Genomic DNA, 27046 nt, shown 5'->3' on the forward strand with positions numbered 1-27046 from the left:
CACACATTCGAATCCAGCAACCGTATCGGATGTAGGGTGTCACAAATTTTGGTTTTGAAAATGTTTAAATGACTTAAAAGGAAGCTTTTCCAATTGCAAATTTGTCTTAAATTTTTGTTATATAAAAAAAGGAGTAGTTATTAACTTAAATGTGTAAACTTTTGATATAACAATATTTAAAATAAATTTTATCCCTAAGACATTGAGAGGTAAAACATTTTCAAGGTTTACAGAAATACTCGGAAAACATATTCTAAATGAATTCCATACTTAATCAAATATTTTTTTTGAGACGTTTATAAAATATTTTGAAGTGTTTTAAATGTTAACTAAGTAAATTAAGGACTAAATATCAATATTAAGAATGTAGATATTCATACATTGCAAATCAGTGGCCTGGTATCAATACCTGAGAGGTACGTGTCGTGCTAATTCTAGTATCATAAATTTAATTTTCAAAATATTTTAATTATTTTAAAAGCCCGGCGAAGGCGAGTAATAACTCTAGTGAAAAATAATTTCTCACCCACTGGCCAGTGTACACGTATAGGATAGGAGTACAGATAAGTGGAATAAAATCCATTTCTCTCCCCTAATTTGATGAATTGTTGGAAACTATGTATACTTCCACCGCCCAACGAATGCTAACCAATCAGAACTCATGGGTAAATCGATCAAATCGGTGAAAATATGTATGCAGTCCCTCTACTATTAGCAAAACATACTATTAACCCTTTACTGTATAACTAAATAATTCAATTTTATATGTATGCACATGATCAAAAATTACATTTATGCACATAAAATTAATAACCTTTTCTTGATTTTTAAAAATTCATAATATTCAATTCAATTCTCTACTTCTCCATATTATTATTTTTTTAATTTAACTTCTTTTGACAAACTAAACTTTGTTTTATGACCTTTTGATTAAACTTTAAAGTCTTTTCTGTAAACATATTTTAAACAAATTGTTTTTTTTAAGTAAATAAAAAATTAGTAAGTCTTACATAGTATTTCTTTTCTTTTTTAATAACTTTTCAATTAAAATTTTTAATTTATTTTTACTATTTTAAATATAAAATTTTTATTTCTACACTATAAAAATCAAAATTAATAATCAATTAAAGAAAAATAAAATTGAGTTTAGTTGAAATCAAAATCAGCTTTGGAACACTACACAGGAAACCTTTTTATTCAGCTCTAATTGTTAATAATGTAACTCAACAGATCTGATAAAAGAAACCTGTAAATAGAACAAAAGCAGCAAAATATTTCATCAATCAATAACGCGTATGGTCTGTTAGATTTTTACCTCATCACATGCTTGATAAAATTTCTAAAGTTCACAGTCACACTTATACAATGTTCATTATCACTAACATCAAATGAATAAAGATTGAATTAATCAATTTCAACGTGAGTGTTGGACATAAAATATACTCAAATTTTAAAATATATTTATATATCATGTTTAGATAATCGTACCTTGTACTCGCATCCAAGTAAATGTCAAGACATGGATACTCTTTAAGGAAATGAGAAACGAAGAATCAGATAATAAGTGCTAACTGTGACTAACAATCATCATTTAACAGGGCCTCCGTGACTCTTCTATTTTTGGTCTATGAAACCACAAAAAACGCGAATATCCAGAAAATTATAAATCCAAATTCATTCTTACATACGAAAATCATAATGAACTCTATTAAGCCGGAAAAAGACAAAACAGAAGGAAATAGCACAAACAAATTAATTTCAGTTCTCAATAATTTCTAAAGTAAAATCTGACCTTTTAAACTGCAGATATGAGTTGATCGCTGAGAATGGATTTTGCAGCTAAAAGGATCAGCAGGATTAAGTTCAAAAGTGGATCCAACTTTTGTTGCCTCATCGTATCTGTGAAGCAGAACACAGCAACCCTGATGCATCCGCCCCGACCAATGCAAGATCACACACTGTACACAATTGCCCTTCCTGGATAGGCACAAAGCGACTAGTACAATATGGGCACGATACATCCTTCTGCCCTCGGTAAATAGGCACATAAGTTGCCCCGCATGTCACAAATGGATTTCTGAAATCATAGTTCAGCTGAGAAGCATCTGTCATGTTCCTCTCAGCAGCTTGAAGTACTTGCCTGGCTGTCTTCGCTTGATTCTCATTTGTGGGGTTTGTTTCTAGCAGTCGCCGGGCAAAGTTACCTGCCGTAGCCAGGTTCTTTGCCTTGTAGCAGACAGTCATTGCATTCAGCAGGGCAAGTCTTAGGTGTGGTAATTGAAGGTTGCAGTGGGTGAAGTAGGCAGCAAGCTCCTGCTGGCGTACTGGATTGTCTTTCATTTCTCTTCGCTTAAGCTCCATCTGCAGACCAAGAACATACTCCTTGGCAATAATAATTAGCTCCTTGACCTCATCAACTTCTCTCCTTGACTCCACAACAATCAACGGAATAGTATGAAGAATGCTGAGGAAGAGCCGGAGTGCCTCAGTAAATTTTCCAGCTGTTGTGGCCTTGTAACCAGCCTTCAGCTTTTCATCCAACTGAGAGAAATTGAATACCAGGGCTGGCGGACACCTAACATTAGGACTAGCAGACTCACTCCATCCCCTCTCAACTGCCAACGACACAACTGGAGCGGATGAAAATGCACGAAGATAGCTATGGCTGCCAGTGTGAAGATCAAGAAACAAGGATTTCAAAGGAGAAAAGTTTCTTATGCCAAGTTGTCTGCTCAGCAAACGCATTGCTGTATCAAAATTGCCAGCTGCTGCATGTTCAGCAGCAAGAGATGATTTCTGAACCCAAATCTGACTTACAGGCATACCGGGAGTTGGTGCAACAAAAATAGAACGGGCATTGCCAGAAACCTTTGGGGTGTCTGCCTCTGGGGGAAGTTCCAAATCTTCAAGGTCCCAACCACCCTCCTCTTCACTTCCTTCAGCCACTTCCCCATCCTCGAAATTTACACTAACATCACCATTCTGTATACCATCAACATCAACCACATCAAGATCTTCACCCCAATCACCTTCTTCACCCTCCTCTTCATCCGCAGCACCCCTGCCAATGCTATCCAATCCACCATCAAATATGCCTTTCATGACTCTCAAAAGGGGCCAATCACCACCACATGTAACAGGGGTTGGAGGTATCAATAACGAAGGTTCTTTACCCACTGGCAAAGGAGGGACATCATCTCCCAACTCAGCTGCTAACCTTTCAGCAACATCCTGTAGCCCATGGACAGATGCTGTAATATAAGCAAGAGGTAAGTGACCAGCATTCTCCAAGATCTTAACTCGTTCCTGTATATCACCCAGGTACAAAGCATTGTGAAACTGACCCATAACATCATTCTTAACTTCTGCAATTTTCAGCATCTTGGACAGCTTTTCGATGTTACCATTAACGAGGTAAAGAAATGACAACCTCTCAAAGTTTTTTGTCCTCTGGTAGGCATACTCCACTATACCTGCATTGCCTTGGCGAAGAGCCTCCACACCCAACCTATACCAATGATCTTTGTCATCGATCTCCTTGGCTGATGCAACGGCAATTTGAATGTTCCCGCTCTCTAGAGCCAAATTAAAGCGTGTTTTCTCATCTTTGACAAAATGGAGTGCCACTTCAGGGAACCCCTTCTGTTGCAGATAAGCAATCATGGCCTCACCACAAAGCTGGGAGTTCCTTATCATACTCATAACATGATCATATCTCTTCCGAAGCAGAGATAGCTTAAAAACGTATTCGGTAACATCAATGACGATAGTCTTATTCTTCCCATCACGATCCAGGCAAAATATAGTATTGCCAGAAACCTTAGTTATGTATATAGGAACCTCAAGCGTTCGGATGATTCCACTATCTCCATTGGGAAGGCAGTATTTTACATGGTTTAAGGTGGTGTAAATAAAAACACCATTCTCGTCCCAAGCTCCACTCTTAACACGTATTGTCTCATGAAGAGTGCACTGATGCACAAGCTTCTTGTTAGTAATGACAATGGTATGCTTGCTGAGCAAAGCAACACTCTCCATGTCATTAGACCAAACAACATACTTCACAAAAGGGGTTTGAAGATCACCAAGAATAAGCCTCTGCTGGAGATCAAATATAACTACTCTATCCTCAGACCTACACAACAAGTTACCTGTTCCAGCATAAAATATTGCATCAGTAGGCACAGGCAGACCACTCTTTTTCACCACCTCATTTTTCAGATTCTTGATTAAGACTTGGTTGTTTCCTTTGTCAAGAACAGCAAACCGGTTCCTAGCCACAAATATAGCAGAACTGCCTAGACCTTTCTTTGCCTCATGCAAACTGTCACTCCTAGCAGAGCTGTCTTTTGGTACCACATACAATTCATAAGATCCTCCATCCACATCTGAGCAGATAAGAACAGCATTTTCCGTAGGGCTGTAAGAAAGAGTTCTTGGGCTTTGATTCAGACTTGAAGAACCAGGACGCCGAATTGGAATTACTTGTGTCTCTCTTTGAGATGAAAAGTCAAAATACCTTAAAAACCGATCCTTGGCATAAAACAGAGAATCCCCACTCACTGCAAAAGCAGGTCGCTCTCTCTCTAGCTTAAATACAATCATGCCACTGTCATGTCCAGCTGCCAAAACATTCATTTCGGGATGAACAGCAAGAATCCAGAATCTGTCATGTTCTCGCCGGAAAGTTTGAAGTCCAGTTCGCTTTGTTACATCCCACACGCGAATACTCTTATCCTCGGAATTAGATACAACGATATCTTGTTTGGCATGGAACATAACACATGACACATTATTCATGTGCCCTCTCAAGGTATCCACTTCCCAAGCTTTTGTCTCTGCAAACAATTAAACAATTTATTCAATTCCACAATAATTCAGGGGTCTAAATTCCAGTTGAACAAAAGATGAGAACATATCAAGGGCCATGTGTCATACATCAAGCTCAAGAAAAGAAAACCATCAGGTAAGTTCTTACAAAGATTTTAATTGGCCAATAGATGTACTTGACAACAAGCTTTGATCGATACATCTGGCAAACGAAATATACATTGGAGAAAGATAAAGTTTTACTATAATTACCATTCATGCGCCATAATTTTACTTGGCGATCATCTGCTCCAGAGACTATCAAAGGTAGAGTGGGATGAAATGCAGCCCAATTTACACCTCTGTCATGACCTTCCAACACATACTTAACAACTGCATCAACACCACCAAAAAGATCTGTGTTCATCTGACTCAACCGTAGAATGTCATCCGCGGGGGAGGCAGTCTTCTTTTTCAAGGAACCAATATCCCAGACCCGAACAGTCTGATCAAGGGAGGCTGACACAACAAGGTCTTCTTTAGGATGGAATGAAGCACACATAACATAGTGATTATGACCAGTCAACACCGAAATGCAAGTTCGTGACTGCCAGTTCCAAATGCGAATAGTCTGATCATCACTAGCACTCACAATCCACGGATGCTCATGATGAAATTGCACAGTACGAATATAATCCAGATGTCCAAGAAGGGTGAAAAGACATCTATGCAACTTGTAGTTCCAGACCTTTATCTTGTAGTCATCCCCTGAAAAAAGAAACCATCAATTATTCATATCATTTGTATTGCACAAGTACCCTACGCTTTCTAAAAACAGTCATAGTACATATGGAAATTTTTGATCCAATAAAGGTTTTCAGATTCTGACCTTAGTTGCCCATCTTTTCAGGTTATAGAAAATTTCAAGTAAATAAACACAGACAGTATACCTTTTCTGGAATAATCTACTCACATAAAAGTTTAATATCAAATGCGCATGTTGTCAGCAAAAAGTGAAATAAATTTGTTGAGTTCATAAGTTGTGATCAGCTCAGGAATCTGTTCTGCCGAGGACATTCAAGCTAATGTAAGGTACAAAACTGACCTGCTGCAGCTGACATAGCGACTAATCACAGGACTATGGGCTAGTAGAAGATATTTCTGCTTACTTTAGGTTGTGAAAGAAGATTTTTCATTTTCTAAAAAAAAAAGGCTCAAAACACAAATAGATTCAAGCTTTGGCAGTACCACGTAGTACACATAAAACCACACTGAAAAAATGTATAATATATGTCATGAATGCATACTGTATAAATCCATCTACTGTTGCACTGACATTCATTTGCTCTAGAACGTCAGATCTAAAATTTCTAAACCAAGCTCAAGTATATGAAGTCTCTATGACTAAATCTAGATCCAAATGCTCATACACGCCAGATTTTTTAAATGTCATATGGATTTAAGCTAATCCAATCCCAATTAACCATCACAAATCACAATTTCACATTCAAATCCATGGATCAGTAAAATAATCAACGAGACTTATATACAAATATAAAATGAGAAAAGAAATGAAATCTGAACCTCCAGAGACAAACAAAGGCTGAGACATGTGGAAATGAACGCCGCGAACAGGGCCATCATGTTCGTCGAATCGATCAATCAGGGTTCCCATTCGATAGTCCCATAACTGGATAACGCCACTGTGGAGACTAGCTAAGATCCAAGGCCTCTTAGCGTGGAAACTCAGTCCCTTCACTCTATTACTCTTCGTCTCAAACTTCGTCAACATCTTCTTCTTCTTCTTCTTTTCCTTTCTCTCCGGAAGCTAAGTCTCCGCAGAAATCGAACTAAAACCAACGTCTAAATAAATTTTTCCGCGTAAACAAACAGGGATAATCAGATTTGTATATTGAACACATAGATAAGAAGAAATTAGAAATTACCTTAGATCTGATTCAGCATCTAAAATTAATTACAAAAATGAAAGCGCCTTTGTATCTTCGGATTTATTCAAAAAGGAAAGAGAGAGTTTTCGATTCTCTGTTTTCTTTAAGATCTGAGCCCTTTTTAGTGCCAGTATTGCAACTTCTGTGATTTTTCTGTATAGTCTTATGACGGAGGAGACTTCCCTTCCCATTTCACGGCTTTTACGACGACGTTTTCTTGTGAAGGTTAAAAGGTTGATACTACCTTCAGTTACCCGACAACTTATGAAGTTAAACATGGTAAAAACGAAAATAATCTCATTTTATTTTAAAAAGGAAATGCTAAGAAAGGGTAAAAAGTATATTACAACCATTGAATTTTGACCCATTTATTAAAAAAATAGATCAATTAACCCCTATATATTATATTAAAGAGTAAATTAGTCATTTCTATTAAAAATTATATCCATGTGTATTGTTAAAAACTGATATGGTTAGCAGAATAATCAAATAGTGACACATGGCGTGTCATGTGTATCTTGTGCCGACGTATAGGAATCAATTTTTAACAACAAAAATAGATGAAATTTTTTACAAAATGATCAGTTTGCTCTTTGATAGGGATGTGCAAATTTCAGGTAAAATTGAATTAATTCGGTTAACCGATCGAATTCGGTTAATCAGTCGGTTAACTGAATTAATTCGGTCGGGGTTGGTTAATAATTTTTTAGAAGTTCGGTAAACAGTTAATTCGGTTCGAAATCGGTCGGTTGACCGAATTAATCGAACTTAATAAATAATATTATAATATATAAGTATTCGGTCGGGGTCAGTCAATTCGGTTAATTTTTTGGAAGTATAAATTAATCGGTCGATTAATTCGGTTAATTTTTTTATATTTTTTATACTTCTTTTAACCAAAAATAATATATAAAAATTTGGTTAATTCGGTTAACTGACCGAATTAACCAAAAAAATTCGGTTCGGTTAATTTTTTTTGAAAAAATTTCGGTTAACAATTAAAAATTTTCGATTAACGGTAAAGAGTTTAAAAGGGTTGGTTAATGGTAGTTCGGGTCGGTTAACCGATTGAACACCCCTACTCTTTGATCTAACGTACAAGAATTACTTTTCTGCCTTTTTTTTTAGTAGAGGGGACAAAATAGAATTCAACTCCTAATATAAGGGCATCCGTGATACTTTTACGGTTAATAAAGTATCACCTCATTTGCATCATTCACAAAGATTGAGGTCTTGAATTTTGAGAGGTCATTTGGTACGATGGAAAGTTATCATTTTTTATAGAATTTAATTGGTTGGAATGTGATTCTAATATTTAGTATGTGAAAATTAGGGTGCGTTTGGTTCGCTGTATTGGATTAGAGGTGTATTGGATTAGAGGTGTATTGGGATTAGAGGTGTATTGGATTAGAGGTGTAATAGCTAATCCACTGTTTGGTTGAATGTAATGGAATAGAGGCGTAATAGTAATCTTGTGTTTGGTTGAATGGAATAGAGGTGTAATAGCATAATGGAAAAAACTAAAATGACTAGAATACCCTTAGCATAAATTTGTTTTGGTAAATGATTATTGTTATTGTTATTTAAATTTTAATAAGATTATTATTATCAATAATAAAATTTAATCATATTTAAACATAATTATTATTAAATATATTTTAATTAAAATATATAATTTAATAAAATTCTTAATAATCAATATTCTTATATGAATTTACTCAAATCATAATATATGATACTATAAAATATAATTTAACATAATTATTATTAAATATATTTTAATTAAAATATATGATTTAATAAAATTCTTAATATTAAATATTCTTATATGAATTTACTAAAATTATAATATATAATAGTATAAAATATAATATAACATAATTATTATTAAATATAATCAATTTTTTGGCATTTAAACCATTCCTCTTACTAAACTCGATTTCACCACAATTAATTTCAAACTCTTTGTTTCATCTGGGCAAATTATAGGTTTAATTTTCGTCCTTTTCTCTTCAATTCGAGGAGGAATCTCACATTTTTTCTTCAATTTTATTATGAAGAAAATATAATAAATAAATTTGATGAATTTTATTAGATTTGGAAAATGGTGCTTTAAACAATTAAATGATACACTTTTAGACTCCACAAATAGAGTCAAAAGATTGACAAGTGTTCTACAGAGGTATAGTAAAATATTAACCTAGTAATATTAAAAAAGAAAAATGTGAAATTGCTTTCTGGTAGAATCTAAATAGAATTGAAGAAGAAATAAAACTAAATGTTACAGACTAAATTAACCAAAATGGTAAAGATTGAGGGTTGTATCTATGGTTATACAATAATATAGGGATTGTGCTTAAAATTTATGCCATATGTTAATAGGCCTTAAAACGTTTGAGATAATATCCAAAATCTTGTCCCTATAAAACTGGGTGATGATGTTACACTAACCATGCTGGCTTTTAGAGATCCGAGTGCTAATACCTATCAAAATTCACTCAGTCCCATATACATATATATAACACACTCCATCTAATCCAATTTTACCTCATATACAAACACTTTTGTCTCTCAAGTCTCTACAGTCTCGTTTTTCACTTGCTTCCTTTGGATCGCTGCTTCCGAGTTGTTTTCAAACCATTCAAACCTTTTTTTATTGGCTTCATATCACCATTGCTTAATTGGTAGTCAAATGTTTTAACATTCCTAACAATTGCATGAACTATGGTCTCACTTTTCGGGACTAATATGGTTTTCCTCTCCACCACCGCATTCTGCCCGCATTTCGAATCATCCTTTTCCATCAGAGACTAGAAGCACCAGGAACAGTATATTTTAGCAGAACAGGGAACATATCATGGCAACACCAGAAAAAAAACAACGGAAAAATTTGAGTTTTAACTCAATTGGTTCATGCAATTACCTTTAAAAATTGACATCTTTGCTTCCTGTGTTCAGTCAATGGAGTTTTAGGATCCGCAGAAGTATTCTTGGTTTTGTTATCAACAACAGCTAGGATCTGTCTTGCAAATTGATTTGCTTGAAGCATTTCACCAACTGTTTCCCCTACTAACATTGCTGGTAATGACATTCTCCTACATTCACCTGCATCAAAAAGGTTGGATAAATCCAATTATTTGCCATCTTAGCTTGCTCAACGAAGTTGAACTTTGAAAAAGATCATTTCATAAAAAATTAGCTTATAAAGGAAAGCTAGTTTAATTGGGTTTAGGGTATATATGTATCTAACCACACTCAAGTGCAAGAGAGTACAAGAGGTAGACAAATATGGCATTCTAAAAGTTACCTTGTAGTGGATATTTATATAGGAAATTCAAAATGAATGATAAATTCAAGAAACAATGCTCAAGAGAGGGACAGGACTTGCTTGTGGACTAATATAAAAAAGATAATTTAGATTAAAATATCATATCTATAGTCGACTAACTACTGCAGTAGAAATTAGGGGTGTAATTGAGTTGAGCCAAGCTCCAATGTTGATAAGTTTGAGTTTAAATTCGACTTGAAATTCGAAACTTGATACTTGATACTTGATTTCCACATATGCTAATTTTTAATCAAACCCTAGTATTAGGGGACTGCTTCAACGAGACAAGGATGTAGAAAATGAGCATTAGCATATGTACAAATGTAATAAGAAAATGGACTTTGGTCTCCCCTGCAACAACTCTTTTTTTTAAGTAACATCAACGAATGGGCATCAAGGTGGTTTTTTTTCATAAGAAAATGTAATTAGAAGGGAGAAGAGATTTACAAATACAAATATTAAACCTCATATCATCAATTTGAAACCTACAGATTGGCATTAGCATATTTTTGGATTATCCTTGGACTTGCAGAAAATAATTGATAAATTCCCCCAAGGTGGATGTAATTTGACGAATTTATAAAGGGATACCCTCAGTTCCTGGTTCTCATCTTTCTTTGCTAAATACATACAAGTTGAGGCATTCATTATATAAATTGATGATCCAAGTAGTCTAGTTTTTCATTTGAATACAATACAGCAGCTGTATGTATGCATGTGTGTTGTGTAAGCGCATAGATTGAAATATAGCATAGCATTAGCTCTTAATAAACCACTCCCATTTTAGGTGGAACTGTGTAGACCTCTACCGCACTCGTTGCCCAGCATTTAGTCAGAGGATGTTCTCTCTTCTTTTATCCCTTTATTCTACTCCTTTTTAAAGGTGGTTTTTTTCATAAGAAAATGTAATTAGAAGGGAGAAGAGATTTACAAATACAAATATTAAACCTCATATCAGCAAATACAGATTCGAAGGTTAGGGCAGACAAGGTTAGGGAGAAGAGATTCAATTTCTACAAATGTTGAATCTTTCGTCATAAAAAAACATAAAAGGGAAAACATGTTGAAAGAATGTTAGGGCAGACAATGTTTACCTTGATTGAATTGGGATTCACTGCATTTGAAGTCACTGCATTTGGAGATAATTGGCAGACAATTTCAAGAGACTTCCCTACTCACTGCATTTGAAGAAAACAAAAAAACAAAAATAAAGAAACAATATTTCAAGAACAGATCATTAAATTCATGGTATATATAAAGAAATTTAATTGAAATCAAAGGAATAGAAGAAGGGAGAAGCGTACTTGGGAACCATTGCTGCTACTCTCTGTTACTCTGTTACCTCATACGATTCGTAATTGAAGGCCTTGTTGAGGGTTGTTAGGGTTTGTTAAAGGGTTGGTCAGGATAGAAGCATGAAAAGGAGGGAGAAGGTTGGAAGGAAATGGAAAGAAAAATGAAAAAAAGAAGATGTTTCAGACGTGAGAAAGAAATGAGAAATGAGAAGACGGCTGGGGAGGATAAAACAGACTCTGATTAGCTAATCCTTACTTTTGGAAGGTATTAGAAATCAGCGTTGAAGCAGAGAAAATAAGGAATACCTCCGTAATGTAATAGGCCCGTATTAGGGCAATACATTGAACCAAACAAGGGATTAAGTGGGCCCACGGAATAGGGGTGTAATGGATTAGCCATTACACCCAACCAAACATGGTGTTAGTTTTCTTACCAATCGAATATAACATTCCCTTGAAAGTTGCTTTGGTATGAAAGTTATTTTCTTTTTGATACAAATGTGTCTAGAACTACTAATAGTCTTTCTCCAACCCTTAAATAGGACGATAAATACGTTTTAGTGTGCTTGAACCCGCATCCTCCTGCACTAACAACAATATTGATGCCAACCGAGCTAAAACTCTGTCAGCGAAAAGTTAATTTCCTATGTAGATGGAAAAATAAAAACAATTTTCTAGGATAAAATTAACATTTTTTATGTATGTTTAGGATTAAGATTCAAAATGAATACATTTATTTCATTATAAATATTTTTTAGGTTTATAGGTACAAAAGGCCCTTAAGATAAAATGAAGAAATTAATTAAACCCATTCATTAAATTTGTACTCCATTAAACTTTATCGTTAATAAAAAATCAATTAAACCCCTTTATTAACGGTTTTCATCTTTGATCACATTAATCGTTAAAATTAATTAACGGGTCAATTAGATGATGACACATGGCAACCTTTAAATTAATCTTATTATTTCTCATAAAAAACTATAAAAATTAAAAATCATAAAAACTTAAAAATATATTAAAATAAAATATTAAAACTTTCTATAAACTTTTAAAAATTATAAAAGATTCATAAAAAGTTATAAGATTCATATAAAAAAAAGTATACATATGATTAATACTTATAAAACTTATAAAATTTTCAGTAATTATAAAACTTATAAAAAATTCAAAATAAGTTGTAATAAATTATAAAATTACAATTTTAATAAAATTATAAAATATTAAAACGAATATAAATTAAAAATTCATATATTGGTTTTTGATATTAGAAATTAAATTCTGAAATCGAAATAAACACATGTCATTAGATCAATAATTGGATGATGGGAATAGTAGTCAGAATTATTGTTGTTAGAATTGGATTGGATCAACCCGTTAGATCGAGAATTGACAAGGGTATCGATCCAAGGAAGGTCATTAGATTGGTTAACTTGAAAATCGATACGAACCAATTGAACCATTTTTTTAATTTTTAATTTTTTTTTGAAATTTTTAATGATTTATTTAATTGAACTTGACGGACCGGTCTAACTGGACGAACCGACAAATTGATAGTCTAATTGACCAGGTTATGAAAACTTGGTCAGAATATTGCATGCACACATATGCTAATATTTGCAACTGCTGAATAATGAAATTTTGGTTTTATAGCATCTACTTTTATAAAAAAATACTTTATATCATACAAATACAATACTTAACAAACAGTTTTTAACTTTTCAAAGTCCAAATTATTGTACTATACTAATCTTAAAATATTGAAGATAAAATTTTAAAAAATAATAATAATTTATCGATAAAAAGGAGAGGATCTCGCTATTATCATTTTCTTTGTAGAAGATTGAGAATATTTTATTCAACATAAAAAAGACTCTAACGATTTGACAACTGTTCACATTATCCCACGATTGATATGATGTCATGTGTTCATTATAATTTTAGGAGTTCGGGTTTGAGTTCCAGCATTTGCAATCTAATTTTTGTCCTATTCTTTATCTATACATGCTTGGGATTGCATTGTCTTTATAATAATCAAACTTCAAAAAAGTAGCGATTTTATAAAACAAAATGTGTTCTAAATGAATCGACTACATTATACCGCAACATTAATTTCAATACAACATTGAAGGAGGGATTAAAAGATAACATGGCAACTCGTGTCATCAAAATGACTGCAGAGAGTTGTACCCACTACTCACATTTCTATTAAATACAGGTCAATCTCAATATTTTCAAGACTTGTACGGTATGACCCAAAAAAACCAATGTCAAAAACAGAGTCGGTATTAAATCAAGCTGTTATGGTTTCTTTTTGGTTAAAATATTCCATACTTCTCTTTTTTTTTTTTTAAATTTAATATCTAGTCTCTAAAAATATTCCATAACTCTCTAAAACCGGTATCAAATTTAGTTTTATTACTTTTTAGATTTTAAAATTCAAGTTCAACTGTTAAAATTATTTTGTTAAATTCAAGTTTATTAGTCATTTTTAATAACATTGCCATTAAATGAATAATTTATTTTAATTTCAAAATACCACACTAACAAATTTAACAATGTTAACAATTAGACCCAAAATTTGAAATCTGAAAAGTAGGACTAAATTCCAAGAAAAAAAAAAGTACAGGGACTAAATTTAAAATTTGTGAAGAGTACAGGGACCTATGGCATATTTTAACCTTTATTTTTTTCCCAAAGCAATTAATCATTACCGAAATAAGCAATGAAATGGAAAATGGCAAAAAGCATTGAGAGTTCAGTTCATAGCAATATAGCATTATAGCATTACCTAATAATTACAGTGATTCAGTCAGCAACATGGTTTTGAGGCTTAATTACGTATACACAAAAATCAAATCAGAAGCAAAATTATGGAGATCAAGGAAGGGGATCAATGGAGGATAACACTGCCTGGAACTCTCCAATACTCCCATAGCTTCTAGAAGAGCATTCATTGTTGCACAATAGAACTCTCCAATCTCTCCAATACTCCCATAGCTTCTAGAAGAGCATTCATTGTTGCACAATAGAACTGTTCAGAAAATGTACATTTCATGCCTCCAAATCTGCAAATTGCCATTTCTTCTTTAAGGGGTAGAATAATTTTCATATATTTTGCATGCTGAAAATACCTATGCTGTATTGCCCTGAAGAAACTGGACAACCTCCTCTGCTCTCGATTCAATTCCCTTTAAATATTCAGTTAGAATACGTTGCTGGTACGAGCCTCCCTCCTGAGAGATAGAGAGAGAGAGAGATAGAGAGAGAGAGATTAGTGGAGTGAAAAGGGAAAAAGAGTGAATCTACAGCCAATAGGAAGTCAAGGCAAAGGGTGTCTCTTACAGTTCGGATTAAAGTCCGCTCAACCCGTTTCTTGATTACAGCATAAAAATCTTCTGCTGAAACTTCTCCTTTACCAACAGCTAATCCATCAATTAAAAGCTTGTTCCATTCTTGCTCAGGAGCTGAAAAACAGTTCAAGAGTTCATTTATAAATATGAATAATATCATGTCATCAGATGTATGATGCTAAACAAGATAAGGAAACCTTTTATCACTGTTTCGAGAAACTGCTCAGCCTTCAACACTTCATTCCCTGCACCGAAAATATATATAGCTTAATGTCTCATAATCAAGAAACTAAAAATTGCTGCATAGCTTTGTGACTAAAGGGTGATGCATGGAAAACTCAAAGAAAAGATAAGAGTATTGCCTTTCTTCACATAACTACGCTTTGAAAGAACTGTAGAAGCATAGAGCTGCAGAACCTTTTGCAACATAGCCTGAAGGCCTGGCTTATCCGCATCTTCTTTCGCCTGCAAATTACTAAAACATATCTTACCATTTTAAGTAAATACATTATGAGGCGAGGTGAACCTCAGCATTGTTGTAATCGAAGTTTTATAATCATATATACCATTGAAACTTCGGAGAAGTACAGTGTCAGTTCAGATATAAACAAATTCAAGCAATTCAACATAAGTTGATGGTCCAAAAGAGATAAGATAGATGAGCATGAAATATCCATAACAATTTCTTTCACCGGGACAGACTCAAGAAGAGTCGATGTATTAACATACCGTCTTAAGCTACAAGCAGAACGGTTTTTATTACCATCAAAACAAAATGAAATAGGCCGCAGAATGTACTCACTTGCCGTAATTGTGCGCTGACTTCTGCAAGGAAACCTTCGTCTAGTTTCCCTTCCTGCTCCATTTGAAATACTTTCTGACAAGAAAATATTCTTAGATGAACCAATTCTTTAGTGGAATAAAAGATACAAAGTAACAATTCGTATCTAGTGTCAAAAACCTAGGTTGCTTCAATTAAGTATCTCGGCTGCCTATCTTATGGGTGATATAGATGAAACAAAACTAAGTCTGAGAAAATTATTCAAGCATCTGAAACATAGAAGTAAATCATCCATATAGACCCCAAAAACAGATTGATGATATTTTCTAATATACTTTCTCCATTGTTTTGAGAGCCTCGGGATCTTTAGGAGGCCAAGGAGTCTCTTCCTCCTCGTTGACTACAGGTTCCAAGATCTCCTTGAGAACATCCGTTGCTGAATCAATCTTTTCCTGTCAAAAATGGAAAAAAAATCAATTAGAAATGATGACAAAGGAAAGAACAGAGCTTTCCAGTAACCAAAGTTCTTTTCCTTTTTATCTCAAAGAGAGAGGTACATGGGTCTTGTGAACAATGCGATCGACTATGCTCATTACAGCAGTAGCCAATTCCTCATAATCTTTCTGCAGGAGGAAAAAACAAAATCTATATAAGAATTACAAAACGTATTGACTATAATGAGGTCAAAACACACAAGTATTTTGAAACATTAGAATTAACCAACTCAAAAACCGTGCTTTATCATCATCGGATTTGCAGGTGTCACTTCTTGCAGCAAGTCGTATCCAGAAGGTCTCATTGAACGCAAGGATATTTTCAACGACAAGTTTCTGAAGCTGTCCACATAAAAAAGCCAGCAAAAACAATGTTATGAGAAAATAAAAATAGTAAGCAGACACTATCACATACAATCTGCAACTCCAAGTAATAGCATCCAAATTAACTTGGGAAATAGAAAGAACTGAACCACATGTCAAGTATGAATAATTCAATATAAGCATGGTTAGATAGATCAAAATGCTGCCCAAAGTGACAAGCCAGTGCATATGAAGACCAAATCAATGCAAGCATATCATTTTCATTTACTAGTAAAAGATTAATAGCAAGCTATTCCCAAGCTCGAATTCCATCCAAACTTAATAGGTGGATAGTGGTGTTATGGTCTTTGTTCACGACCCCTTAAAACATTTCATCCAAATCAACACACTTGCCACTAAAACCATTGTTCCTTAAAGGAGCAAATATGAAAATCCATTCTCCAGACTTTAGCTTAATAGCCATAATGGAATCTCTACCAACATACATGCACATGAAATTGCAGGTGGTTTACAAAGGGAGAAGAATGCTTACTTCACTCGGGTTTGCCTCCCTCAACATATCAATGAGTCTATCCACTTCTACAGTCTTCTTAAAAGCTTTCTCGGCATCTTGGTTGACTGCACAGATCAAAGTTCTCCTGTTTTATTAGGATTCAAAATACTAACCATCAATATAACATTACCAACTAGATCAAATTGTAGTCACCAAAAAAAAAGAAAAGTTTTTGAGATGTTATTATGAAACTGGAGTTCCGTTAAATGAAAAATACGGCGTAATTATTTTACCTCCTTCTCCTCAACTCTATGGAAGCTGTTGAAGTAAAGGGTTCGAACCTCTCCTTTCTGGAAAGCCCAAGGTGCCAATCTTTAAGGAATGGACTTTGCAATCCATTGCAATTAAACACCTATTTAATAAATTCAATCAGAGAACAAAATTTGAGATAATTAACACCATGGGATTATTTTTTAAAAAATTTTACTATTACAAATACAATAACAACTACCATATAACTATATAACTATATAACTATATATATATATATATATATATATATATATATATATCCAAACAACTAAAACAGAGAATCAAATCAGTATAAATCACGACTAACGAAGAAGAACCCAGAAAAATCATTCAAAACAGAAACATGACATACCGTCTGTTAGAACAGGAAACTCACGTGTTATAATTACACATAGTGATACTCAAACTTGGTTGCTCAAAGCCACAAACCTTTCCTTATTACATGGGACATTTTAGATTTCTTTAAAAAAAGGGAACTTAAAGAGGATAAAATAATCAGTTTCATTGAAAGATGTGTACCCTTATCATAAAAAAATAAAAAAAAGTAGACATGAACGGAAGCAATTCGAACGTGTTAAGAGGATTTGGGTAGTAACTTTCAACCTAAAACAAGCAAAATTCAAGCACCCAATGATGGAAAGTAGACAAATTTCACAAGAAAATACCTTGCGATATTTTGGAAAGTAAAAAGAAAGGGTCGGACGTGGAAGAGTAAAGATTGAAGCCATTCGGGAAATGGCGGTAGAGTAGAGCAGAGCAGAGGCGCTAGAGACCGTTCAAGCTTGAGCTGCCTAAGCTAAAACCACGAACCAAATCTTCTTTTCTCCTTCATTGAAATTATACCGCAGGTGATTGGCTGTGACATTCACGCGAAGTCGCGTCGCGTACCGCACAGTCTAGCTAACTATGGTTTGGGCTGGTAAGTGGGCCAAATGGGGCGTCTTTTGAAGGGTACACTTGGGCTAAAGTGGAACAATGTTATTGCCACCCATCTGAAATCAACTTGGTATTTTTCTTTGCTTTATATAAAAATAAGTATTCAAATTATGTAATTTTTCTCATTTATTCCTTATCACTGTTAATTCCCCTTAAAAAACTTTAAATCAACCAAAATATCACACGTGGTATTTTTAATTAATAAAAATATTTAAAATTAATATTAAGTAAAATAAAATTAAAAATAAAAATTTAATCTCTTTTTTCCCCTTCCTTCTTCACATGAAATCAAAAAGCTCATAAAATCAACCCGCCATGGCTCAAAATAAAGAAAATGAAGGTTTTTTTCCTTCTTAATATTGAAAATGGCTGTTTATTTTAATGGCAAAGAATATGAGGATTTGTTTTAATGAAGAAATTTGATGCTGGGTTTATTTCAAAATTTTGTAAAAATTTATTTGTAGAGAATATGAAGATGGAAGGAGAAAGACTGAGAGATTATTATTTTAATTTAAATTTTATTAAACTTAATTTTAAATATTTTATTTAATTAAAAGTTTTTTTAATAAGAGTTAACTATTGACCTAAATAAAAAAATTTACATAGTTTAGATACATATTTTCATATATGCTTGTTTTTTTATAAAAAAGAAATTGTTTTTATTTTATTAATTACAAATGGAGAGAATATTGGCTTTTTTTATCTGAATATTGTAAAAATAAATTAATATAATATTCCTTACTACCAATTCGATAAACAAATCCAAATAAGAGATGTCACGTTAAAGATTTTCAATAACTTTTCACAACATTCACACTTAATTTTTATTATTGGACTTAATTTCAACTTTTTAAAGTTTATTTTGATGTTTTATATCCATTCGAGCTTATTTCATAGCCTTAAAACTTAAATTTCTTAATTTTGTTTATTCTCATTGATTCATCATAAATTCATTCAAACTCAAATAAATATTTTAAATCACATGTAAATAACAACCAATCTAGCTTATTTTTTTATATTTTCATTTAATGCTTAATATATTTATTCAAGTACTTGATTAAATTATAATTTCATTTTACCAATGGTAATCTATTTAATTTTTACTACATAATTTTGCAATTTAAAATTTTATTATTTAATTTCCTACACAATTATTTATTAAATATTTCATGAAATTAAGTATATAATTATTATATTTATATTTATATCTAAAGTGTTTTAAAACTTACAAAACAATCTCTATTTCTCAAATTTTATAGTTTTTGTAAAACAGTGTCTATAATTCATTTTTACAATTTTTATGATTTAGCCCTTAAAATTCCAAAATTTTAAATTTCTACAATTTAGTCTCTAAATCAGAATTTAAAGTTTTCTAGATCAACCTAGTTCCCAGTTTGCACAGTTTTGCAAAACAACGTCATTTTCTAAAAGTTTTCAAAATTTACAACTTTATAATTTAATCCCTATAACCTCGAATCATATCAAACAATGTTTTCTTTTCAAATTCTCATATCCCATAATCACACAAATTAATTTATGCATCCAAATTCCCAACTTCCACCTCCCAACTCTTACAATTCGAACTTTTCATTCTTTTTTTTACATTTTTTTCCTTACTTATCAAATTCATCACTTAGCAACTCATTTTTCAATCTTACTCATCCAAATAACATTCAAAATATATTTTTTTTCACTTCCAACATAATAAATACATAATTCCATCATTAGTAAAATTCTTATTGATAATTTTATATTTTGGGATCCAAGCCAAGGTAATCAATTTCATATCAGTTTCAATCGTACCTGTTGGTGCACATCATCTCGGTGGTAAACCAAAACACCCAACTTTTTACGCACTAGTGAAAGTTACAGCCCATACCAATCACACCAACTTGTTTTGCCAAATCTTAGTTTTATCATGCAGGATCACACATATCGTTTGGTGCATGAATAAAGTTGAAAAAATGGAAAATTACATATATGAAATAATCTTGTTGTTTAATGTAGTGGATAATCTTATTGTTTGATGTATAGGATAATCATTTCTTTTTCTTGTTTATTTTGTGTTAGAAGTTGTATGACCTAAATTCCTATTAAAATAATATACAAGTGGCAACATAGGGAGATTTACGAGGGCGAAGGCCACAACCCATCGTAGATCCTCAATAAGCAAAATATTGGACTGGGGTCGGAACCGGGGGTGTGGGGGCCAAAGGCCACCACGGTACGGTACAGGCTGCACAAGTAAAATCCATATAGAAGTTTACTTCCTCTATTTGATGTTTATCAAAATAAGGTTCTTTAATCTTACTGTAATTACTTTTATTTGACTTTAATTAGAATAAAGTTTTTAAACCTATAAATAGACGTAATCGCCTCTCCTCTTGTATCATTCGAATTCGACATAATGAATTTTCTTCTATTCTGCCCATGATTTTTTTCCGAAAGGGTTTCCACTTAAAATTATGTGTGTTCTTTTTTTCTCTCTTTCTTTGCGATTAATTGTCATTACTGACATTCAATTTTAACATTTTGGATATGTTGAATGATGAATTTTTATTTGTGAAGTTTTTCGGTGTGTATTTTATATAATTGATTAATATTTTATATTTGAACTTTATTTTTCATAAGGAGTTAGTAGTGGATGATGACATTAGCCATTATAAATGTTTAAGACGTGATAAGATTAATTAAACTAACAAGGTATAAATATAGAGTTAGTGGCTTCTTGTCATCATTCTCATCAAACTTTCCCCTCCTATAGCCGAAAGTTGAAGAAGAAAAACCCCAAGCTATTCTTTTTCATTCAACTACAAAATTGGTATGTGATTTAAGTCATTTGTAATTTTTATGAATTGAGGTCATGTGAGCTTGATTTAACTAGCACATGTACTAATTTGTGAAAATGTTAAAGTTTTAGAAAGTTGTCATTGTTAATTTCTTGAAGAATTAAGCTTGGAATTGATAGGTTTTAAGCTTAGAATATTAAAAGGACTAGATTGTAAAGTTAATTTAGCTTGGTTGTTAATTTTGTTACATTAGTGACCAAATTAAATAAATGAAAAACTTGTTATGAAATTATGTTTGAGATAGAAATTATAAGGTCCCTAGTGAGGATAATTAAAATCAAATTTAAATTGAGGCTAGAAATTGAAAGTGATAACTATTCCTAGTTCAAGGGCTAAATTGAATAAAATGTAAAATTTTACGGATATTGAAAAATAAAATTATAAAGGTTCATACGTATAATAGCATAGAATAAAAATATTTGGTATTGATTGATGAAATAAATGATTGTTTAGATCAAGAATCGGGTGAAGTGGAATTGATCGAGAAAAAGCTAAAATTGTGGATTAGTCCTGCAATATCCACTTTACATATTTTCAATAGGTAAGTTCATATGGAACTTACAATCTATTTTATTTTATGCATGACATATATTTGAATGTATCTATATATTAGAATTGAGTAGAATTAGTGAATTTGACACAAATGTCTTAAATTGATTGAATTGTAATTATAGGTTATATTGGAATAGTACAGGTGTGAATACGAATGTTAATTGATTATACAATCCGTAAATGAAAAATGAAATTAGGTGCAAGAATTGGTATTGAAAATTATACAGAAATGATGCTTAAGTGAACTTAGTAAAATGTTAGGATACGTATGACATGCCATTAGGGTTATACGTGAGTTTTATCAGGGGTTACACATATTATTATGAGATCTAGAATTTATTGCAGATTCTCGGGTTTTATATATCAAAGGTTTAGCCCAAATGAGTAACCTCGATATATGTCAACTTATGTGAGCAACCCTGATATACTGTCAGCTTGTGCAAGCAACTTATTCCTGTGTATCCAAGTCCATTTTACTATAGTTCCATCGGATGATATTCAATTTATTGAAAATGAAAATGAAATGGTATTTGACAATGTTTAGTATATGGATTTGTAACAGGCCGATTTTTCAGTGGTGTTGAAAATAGTGGTTCAAGGCCACCAAATCTAGTGAGTAAGCTTGTAAATTTTAAAACTAGTCAAATATAGTTTTAAAAAGGTTTTTGAATTGGTACTTTGTATTTTATAATGATTTATTAGGTCAAGTGGTTTTAGAAAGCGAGGTATCGGGACCTCGTTTCTATAAACTGAGCCGTAAATATTTTTATAAATATTTATGGAGTGTCATTAAGGTAGTATTAAAGTTTCGTTGAAATTTTTTACGTTTCGATAGCTAATTAATTAAAAGAACTAAATTAAAAAGGTGCAAAACTTGTTAATTATAAGAATTAAGTGATTAAATGGTTTAATTAATAAATAAGGAAGGACTTAAGGAATAAATAAACCTAAATGAAGAGTTGAGGCGGTATATGAAAGAAAAAATAATAAAATAAAGCCTTTAATGGCAAAATTGTAATTTTAGGAAACTAAAATGAAACAAATTGAATTTAAAGTTTTATACACAATTCATCTTCTAATTTTCGGCCAAAACAGACATAGAAGAGAACTTAAGCTAGTTTTTCATATTTTTGCTTCATGTAAGTTCAATTCTTACTGTTTCATGTTTTTTTATGTTTTGATATTGTTACAATTAGGTCCAACTAAACCTTACCTTTGTTTTTGATTTTATTGAAAATTTTGGAAGTTGCCATTAATGGATATTAGATGTTTTGAGGAATAACATGGATTTAGAACTTTGATTGTGTTGTATGATGATTTTATAAAGTGATTTTGTCAAATATTGATTTTAGGATTAAATTATGAAAATATCAAAATATTAAGGTTTGATTGTGAATTTTGGCTTATTAGGGCTGTATAATGGTTTAAAATTGATTAAGAAAAAAATTAGTTAATTTGATACATTAACTAATTAAAGGGTTAAATTACAAAAATTGTAAAAGTTTGGAGTAATTGTGTAAATTTGAAAAATAAAATGGTATTAATTGTGAAATGAATTGGAAAGGAAATATATGCTAATGAATAAGTAATTTTACATTTTAGATCAAGATCCCGTAGATACTTATGAAAAGGAAAAATAGCATAATAGTTCACGAACTTCTACAATTACTACAATTCAATCCGTAAGTTCGTATGGTTAAAATTTTTAATATTTTGTATAAATTGATGAATGGTATTATTTATTTGTTCTATTGTTGGAATTGAATTATTGTTGGAATTATAATATTGAATTGGATTTCGGTTTGAATAGAACGCGGGATTTGAGTACATTTATATTTTGGTGTATGATGATATTAAAAGGAGACAATGACATTTTTCCTAAGTAAACCGGATTTCATCATTTGTTGTGAACTCTCGTGTTTTACTTTCTGTTCAGCTCTTATGAGCTTCTGTTCAACTGTAATGAGTTTCTGTTTAGCTCTTACGAGCTTCTATTCAGCTTTCGAGCTTCTATTAAGCTTTCGAGCTTCTGTTGGCATATTCAGATAGACCAGCTCTTATGAGCTTCTGTTGACGATGTATTGTAATGGCCAAAATTCAAGGTTACCGGAACAGTGGTTTCGTAGCCACAAATCTGATTTAAAGAGAAATTTATTTTAATATTTTTGCATGACTATTGATATGATAGGAAAATCATATGAAAATATCGATAGAAAAATTTTACAGATTTAGTGGTTAGTTAGAAAAAGAAATTATTGAAGAAATTGAGTAAAAATAAGGTACCGAGACGTCGATCTCATAAAACCGAGTCAAAAATATTTTTATAAATATTTATGAAATGTTAGTAATATGGTATTAAAATTTCGTTAGAAAATTTTAATGTTTGGGTAGTCAATTAAGTGAAAAGGACTAAATTGAAAAGGTGTAAAAGTTACTAGAAGGATTAAATAGCTCAATTGTTAAATGAGAAGGGACGTAAGTTGCAAATAAGCCCACAAGGAGATATTTTGGGCGGCATAAGCTGAGAAAAATCAGGAGAATTGGTGAAATAAGGGTAAAATGGTAAAATAACAAATTTTACTAACATAAAAATGGGACCAAATTGGAATATCTAGAATTCTCTTTATTTTTCTGCATTCTCATTAGCCAAAAACATCCTAAGGGTTTATTAGAGCTGGTTTTTCATAATTTTTGCACCAAGTGAGTTAATCTTTGCATTTTTCTTGTAATTTTTGTGTTTTTAAGACTTTTACAACTAGGTCCTATTACTAAATTCATTAGTTTTTGATTTTATGAATGAAATTGAAAGTTGCTATGAATATGTGTTGGAATCTTATGATGAAATAGCATGAAACTGAAGTTTTAATTTGTTTATGAGATGACTTTATTAGGTAATTTCAAAAGAAATTGATTTGTAGGACCTAATTGTGAAAAGGTTTGGAATTAAAGTTTAGTGCTAAAATTCTGATTTCCAAAGGTTATAAAGTAGTTTAAAGCGATAGAATAAAGTGTTAATTGAGAAAAAAACCAGCTCAATTGAGAGGTTAATTGAGCAGGGATGAAATTATCATTTATTGAAAGTTTAGGGGGAAAATGGTAATTAACATCATGCACTAAAATAGTTTTGGACAGCAGCAGTAGTAGTCTAACTTTGAAAAATCACCAAAAATTGTAGAGATCGAATTATAGGATGAATAAAATATGAAATTAAATCTTATTGAGTCTAGTTTCTTATAAAAGATACGGTATAAGCAATGGAATTGTAATTCATGAGATATAATAGATTTTGTGAGACAATGTCAGAATGACTTCGGGTTCCCCTGTTTTGATTTTAGAAAATCATCAAAAATTGGAGAAAAATAATTAGGGGCTTAAATTTACATGTTTAAAATCCTTAATGAGTCTATTTAAAAAAAAACAAATGAGAACATCATCCGAATTCTGTACAATGAGATAATTAATTTTTAGTGAAGAGGGGTCGGAAATATCGAACAGTGAAACGGAGGAAACTTTAAAGAATAAACTATACTTATTGGCTAAACAAAAAATTCTAAAAATTTTATGATAAGAAGATATGTGAGTCTAATTTCGGGGAAAATTATCGGATCTTAATTTGGAGTTCTGTAGCTCAAGATATAAATAATTTGGTGACTATGACTCAGTGAGACAACTTTGAATGCACTATAAATAATAATGAAATTATAGAGAATGTTACATATGAACATGAAATGTATTAGATTAATGATTAAATTTATTTATTTAGATCCAGAAAATTCAAATACGAAGCTAGATCGAGGAAAAGAAAAAGTTCGGGATTAGTAGATTTTTTGTTTACGAACAAGTATCGAGGTAAGTTCATGTAACTTGAATTATATTCTTAAATGCTTGAAATGTTTGTTATTAATGTGTATGATTTGAATGTTCATTATATGAAAATTAATGAAACATTGATATATTTGATAAAAAGGGTAAGAAATCTCAGTTGAATGGAAGGAAAATTCGATGGATCTCTAAAAAGGAATTGACAGTAAAAAGGATCTAGCCCGGACGGGTGATCCTATCCTGATATAGCCCTCCCGAAGAATATGTGGAAAATGGATTTAGCCCGAACGGGTAATCAATTAGGTGCAATTTAGCTTTGGTGGTAATTGGATCCAAGCTCATTAGAGTAATTGTCGTTGTAGGGATTTAGCTTTGGGTGGTAATCCCGACAAATCAGATGAGTTTATATTACGAGGATTTAGCTCGGGTGGTAATCCCGCTGTAAGGATGAGGTTCGCGTGAGTGTGCTCTTTGAAATGGAAATGTGCGCACATGAATATGAATTGACGGACCTGGATTTGTACACTAAAGTGTACCCCTGAAAATCCATCAAAATTTCGAGAAATTCAATGGGATAAATATGAAAAAATAACAAGGAAATAGAAATCATGGTGTTGATGAGCTCAACAATCATGGTATATATATTATTGATACATGGCAATTATTGAACTAACTTGAATGTTGAGTTTGTGCATGTTAAGGGAATAATGCATTGAATGGATGTATGAATGTTTATTGCATTGTATTGAAAATATTAGGTAAGTATAATTCTTGTTACATGAGTTTACACAAAGTGCTTACCTTGTTTCTTTTTCCCCTGTTTTGTAGTGTTAAGAGCTCGGAGGTCGGATTCGGTCAGAGACGCATCACACTATCAACATAAAGAAACTTTATTTTGGAAATCAATGGCATGTATAAGCTAATAAAGTAAATGTTAATGTGAAATGAATGTAAGGTTAGCCATTCGTATGGCTAACAAATTTTGGTTTTGGTATGTGATGAGATTATCTTATGAATACGTTAAATCTATCTTGAAAATATATTGAAATGGATTGGTTGTGTTGGATTGGTCTCAGTTTAAAATTGCAGGGAAGATTAGATATTTATAAAGGGGTTATATTGAGTTCAAAAAAAAACTTTGGGATTTTGTGAAAAATTTCTTATAGTTTTGATTTAATCTCGGTTTGGTCCCAATGTATATTTTGGGCTTCGGAGGCCCATCCAAGGGACGTCATGACATGTTTCGATAAATGAATAGTATTTAACTCGTAATAACGAAAAATTAATTTGGTAAAATCTGGCAATGCCTCATACCCTATTTCGGCGACGAATACGGGTAAGGGGTATTACATGTACTCTTATCTATAAGTCGTTCTTTGAATGGAAAAATTTCAGTAAGGTGATTCATCTAATGAATTTGAAAGACATGTTATTCATTTTTATATTGATTTGAAAACGGATGTATTTATTAATAGAAGTTATGAATGACAGGAAATTGTTAGTGAATGACAGGGAATTGACATGAATGATTTTATTTCGATAAGATTTTTGTTTAAACTGTCGAATTTACTAAGCTTCATTAAGCTTATTTGTATTGTTTAATGTCTTTGTAGATTTTCAGAAGGTTGGACGATTGGATCAGCACTCAAGTCACACTATCCAGCTTATCTCGATAATTTTTGAAACATTAAATACGATTTATATGGCATGTATAGGGTTTTGTTCGATTTTGATCAAAATTTAGCTTAT

The 27046-nt window shown here is 32.1% G+C and overlaps 2 protein-coding genes and 1 long non-coding RNA gene across 7 annotated transcripts; all 3 read right to left on the reverse strand.

Moving 5' to 3' along the window:
• Window positions 1–1587: 1587 nt before the first annotated feature.
• Window positions 1588–6923, reverse strand: LOC105762883 (coatomer subunit alpha-1). 2 transcript variants are annotated; one of them, XM_012580835.2, is made up of 4 exons: window positions 6756–6923; window positions 6394–6672; window positions 5083–5577; window positions 1588–4838 (listed from the first exon to the last, which is right to left on the reverse strand). In XM_012580835.2, exons 2-4 carry the CDS (start codon window positions 6599–6601, stop codon window positions 1891–1893), a joined length of 3651 nt encoding a protein of 1216 aa, XP_012436289.1. In that variant the 5' UTR covers window positions 6602–6672; window positions 6756–6923; the 3' UTR covers window positions 1588–1890. The 2 variants fall into 2 exon arrangements, with proteins under 2 accessions (XP_012436289.1, XP_012436290.1); XM_012580836.2 differs by having other exon boundaries at window positions 6394–6659; window positions 6756–6922.
• A 2185-nt stretch (window positions 6924–9108) lies between these two features.
• LOC105762888 (uncharacterized) lies at window positions 9109–11644 on the reverse strand. Its single transcript, XR_001124043.2, has 4 exons — window positions 11391–11644; window positions 11181–11264; window positions 9682–9863; window positions 9109–9568 (listed from the first exon to the last, which is right to left on the reverse strand). It is a non-coding gene; the product is annotated as an uncharacterized LOC105762888 (long non-coding RNA).
• Window positions 11645–14143: 2499 nt separating this feature from the next.
• On the reverse strand, window positions 14144–17971 carry LOC105762887 (uncharacterized). Of its 4 annotated transcripts, none has more exons than XM_052625557.1 (12): window positions 17804–17971; window positions 17120–17238; window positions 16866–16971; window positions 16253–16351; window positions 16073–16138; window positions 15851–15967; window positions 15537–15611; window positions 15097–15199; window positions 14932–14979; window positions 14727–14848; window positions 14516–14617; window positions 14144–14415 (listed from the first exon to the last, which is right to left on the reverse strand). In XM_052625557.1, the coding sequence occupies exons 1-11, from the start codon at window positions 17864–17866 to the stop codon at window positions 14516–14518; spliced, it is 1020 nt and encodes a 339-aa protein (XP_052481517.1). In that variant the 5' UTR covers window positions 17867–17971; the 3' UTR covers window positions 14144–14415. The 4 variants fall into 4 exon arrangements, with proteins under 4 accessions (XP_052481517.1, XP_012436296.1, XP_012436295.1 ...); XM_012580842.2 differs by having other exon boundaries at window positions 14144–14449; XM_012580841.2 differs by having other exon boundaries at window positions 14144–14465.
• Window positions 17972–27046: the final 9075 nt, after the last annotated feature.

The sequence above is a fragment of the Gossypium raimondii genome, chromosome 12 (assembly GCF_025698545.1).
Source record: "Gossypium raimondii isolate GPD5lz chromosome 12, ASM2569854v1, whole genome shotgun sequence".
Taxonomy (NCBI): Eukaryota; Viridiplantae; Streptophyta; class Magnoliopsida; order Malvales; family Malvaceae; genus Gossypium; species Gossypium raimondii.

Excerpts from the sequence above, each read along its gene's own strand:
- LOC105762883 (XM_012580835.2), bottom strand. The coding sequence starts at position 6,601 with ATGTTGACGAAGTTTGAGACGAAGAGTAATAGAGTGAAGGGACTGAGT. Across the intron at positions 5,578-6,393 it reads GCCTTTGTTTGTCTCTGGAG|GGGATGACTACAAGATAAAG; the intron begins GTTCAGATTTCA and ends TTCTTTTTTCAG. Across the intron at positions 4,839-5,082 it reads AAAATTATGGCGCATGAATG|AGACAAAAGCTTGGGAAGTG; the intron begins GTAATTATAGTA and ends AATTGTTTGCAG.
- LOC105762887 (XM_052625557.1), bottom strand. The coding sequence starts at position 17,866 with ATGGCTTCAATCTTTACTCTTCCACGTCCGACCCTTTCTTTTTACTTT. Across the intron at positions 16,972-17,119 it reads ATAGAGTTGAGGAGAAGGAG|GAGAACTTTGATCTGTGCAG; the intron begins GTAAAATAATTA and ends CTAATAAAACAG. Across the intron at positions 15,200-15,536 it reads TCAGCGCACAATTACGGCAA|GCGAAAGAAGATGCGGATAA; the intron begins GTGAGTACATTC and ends AGTAATTTGCAG.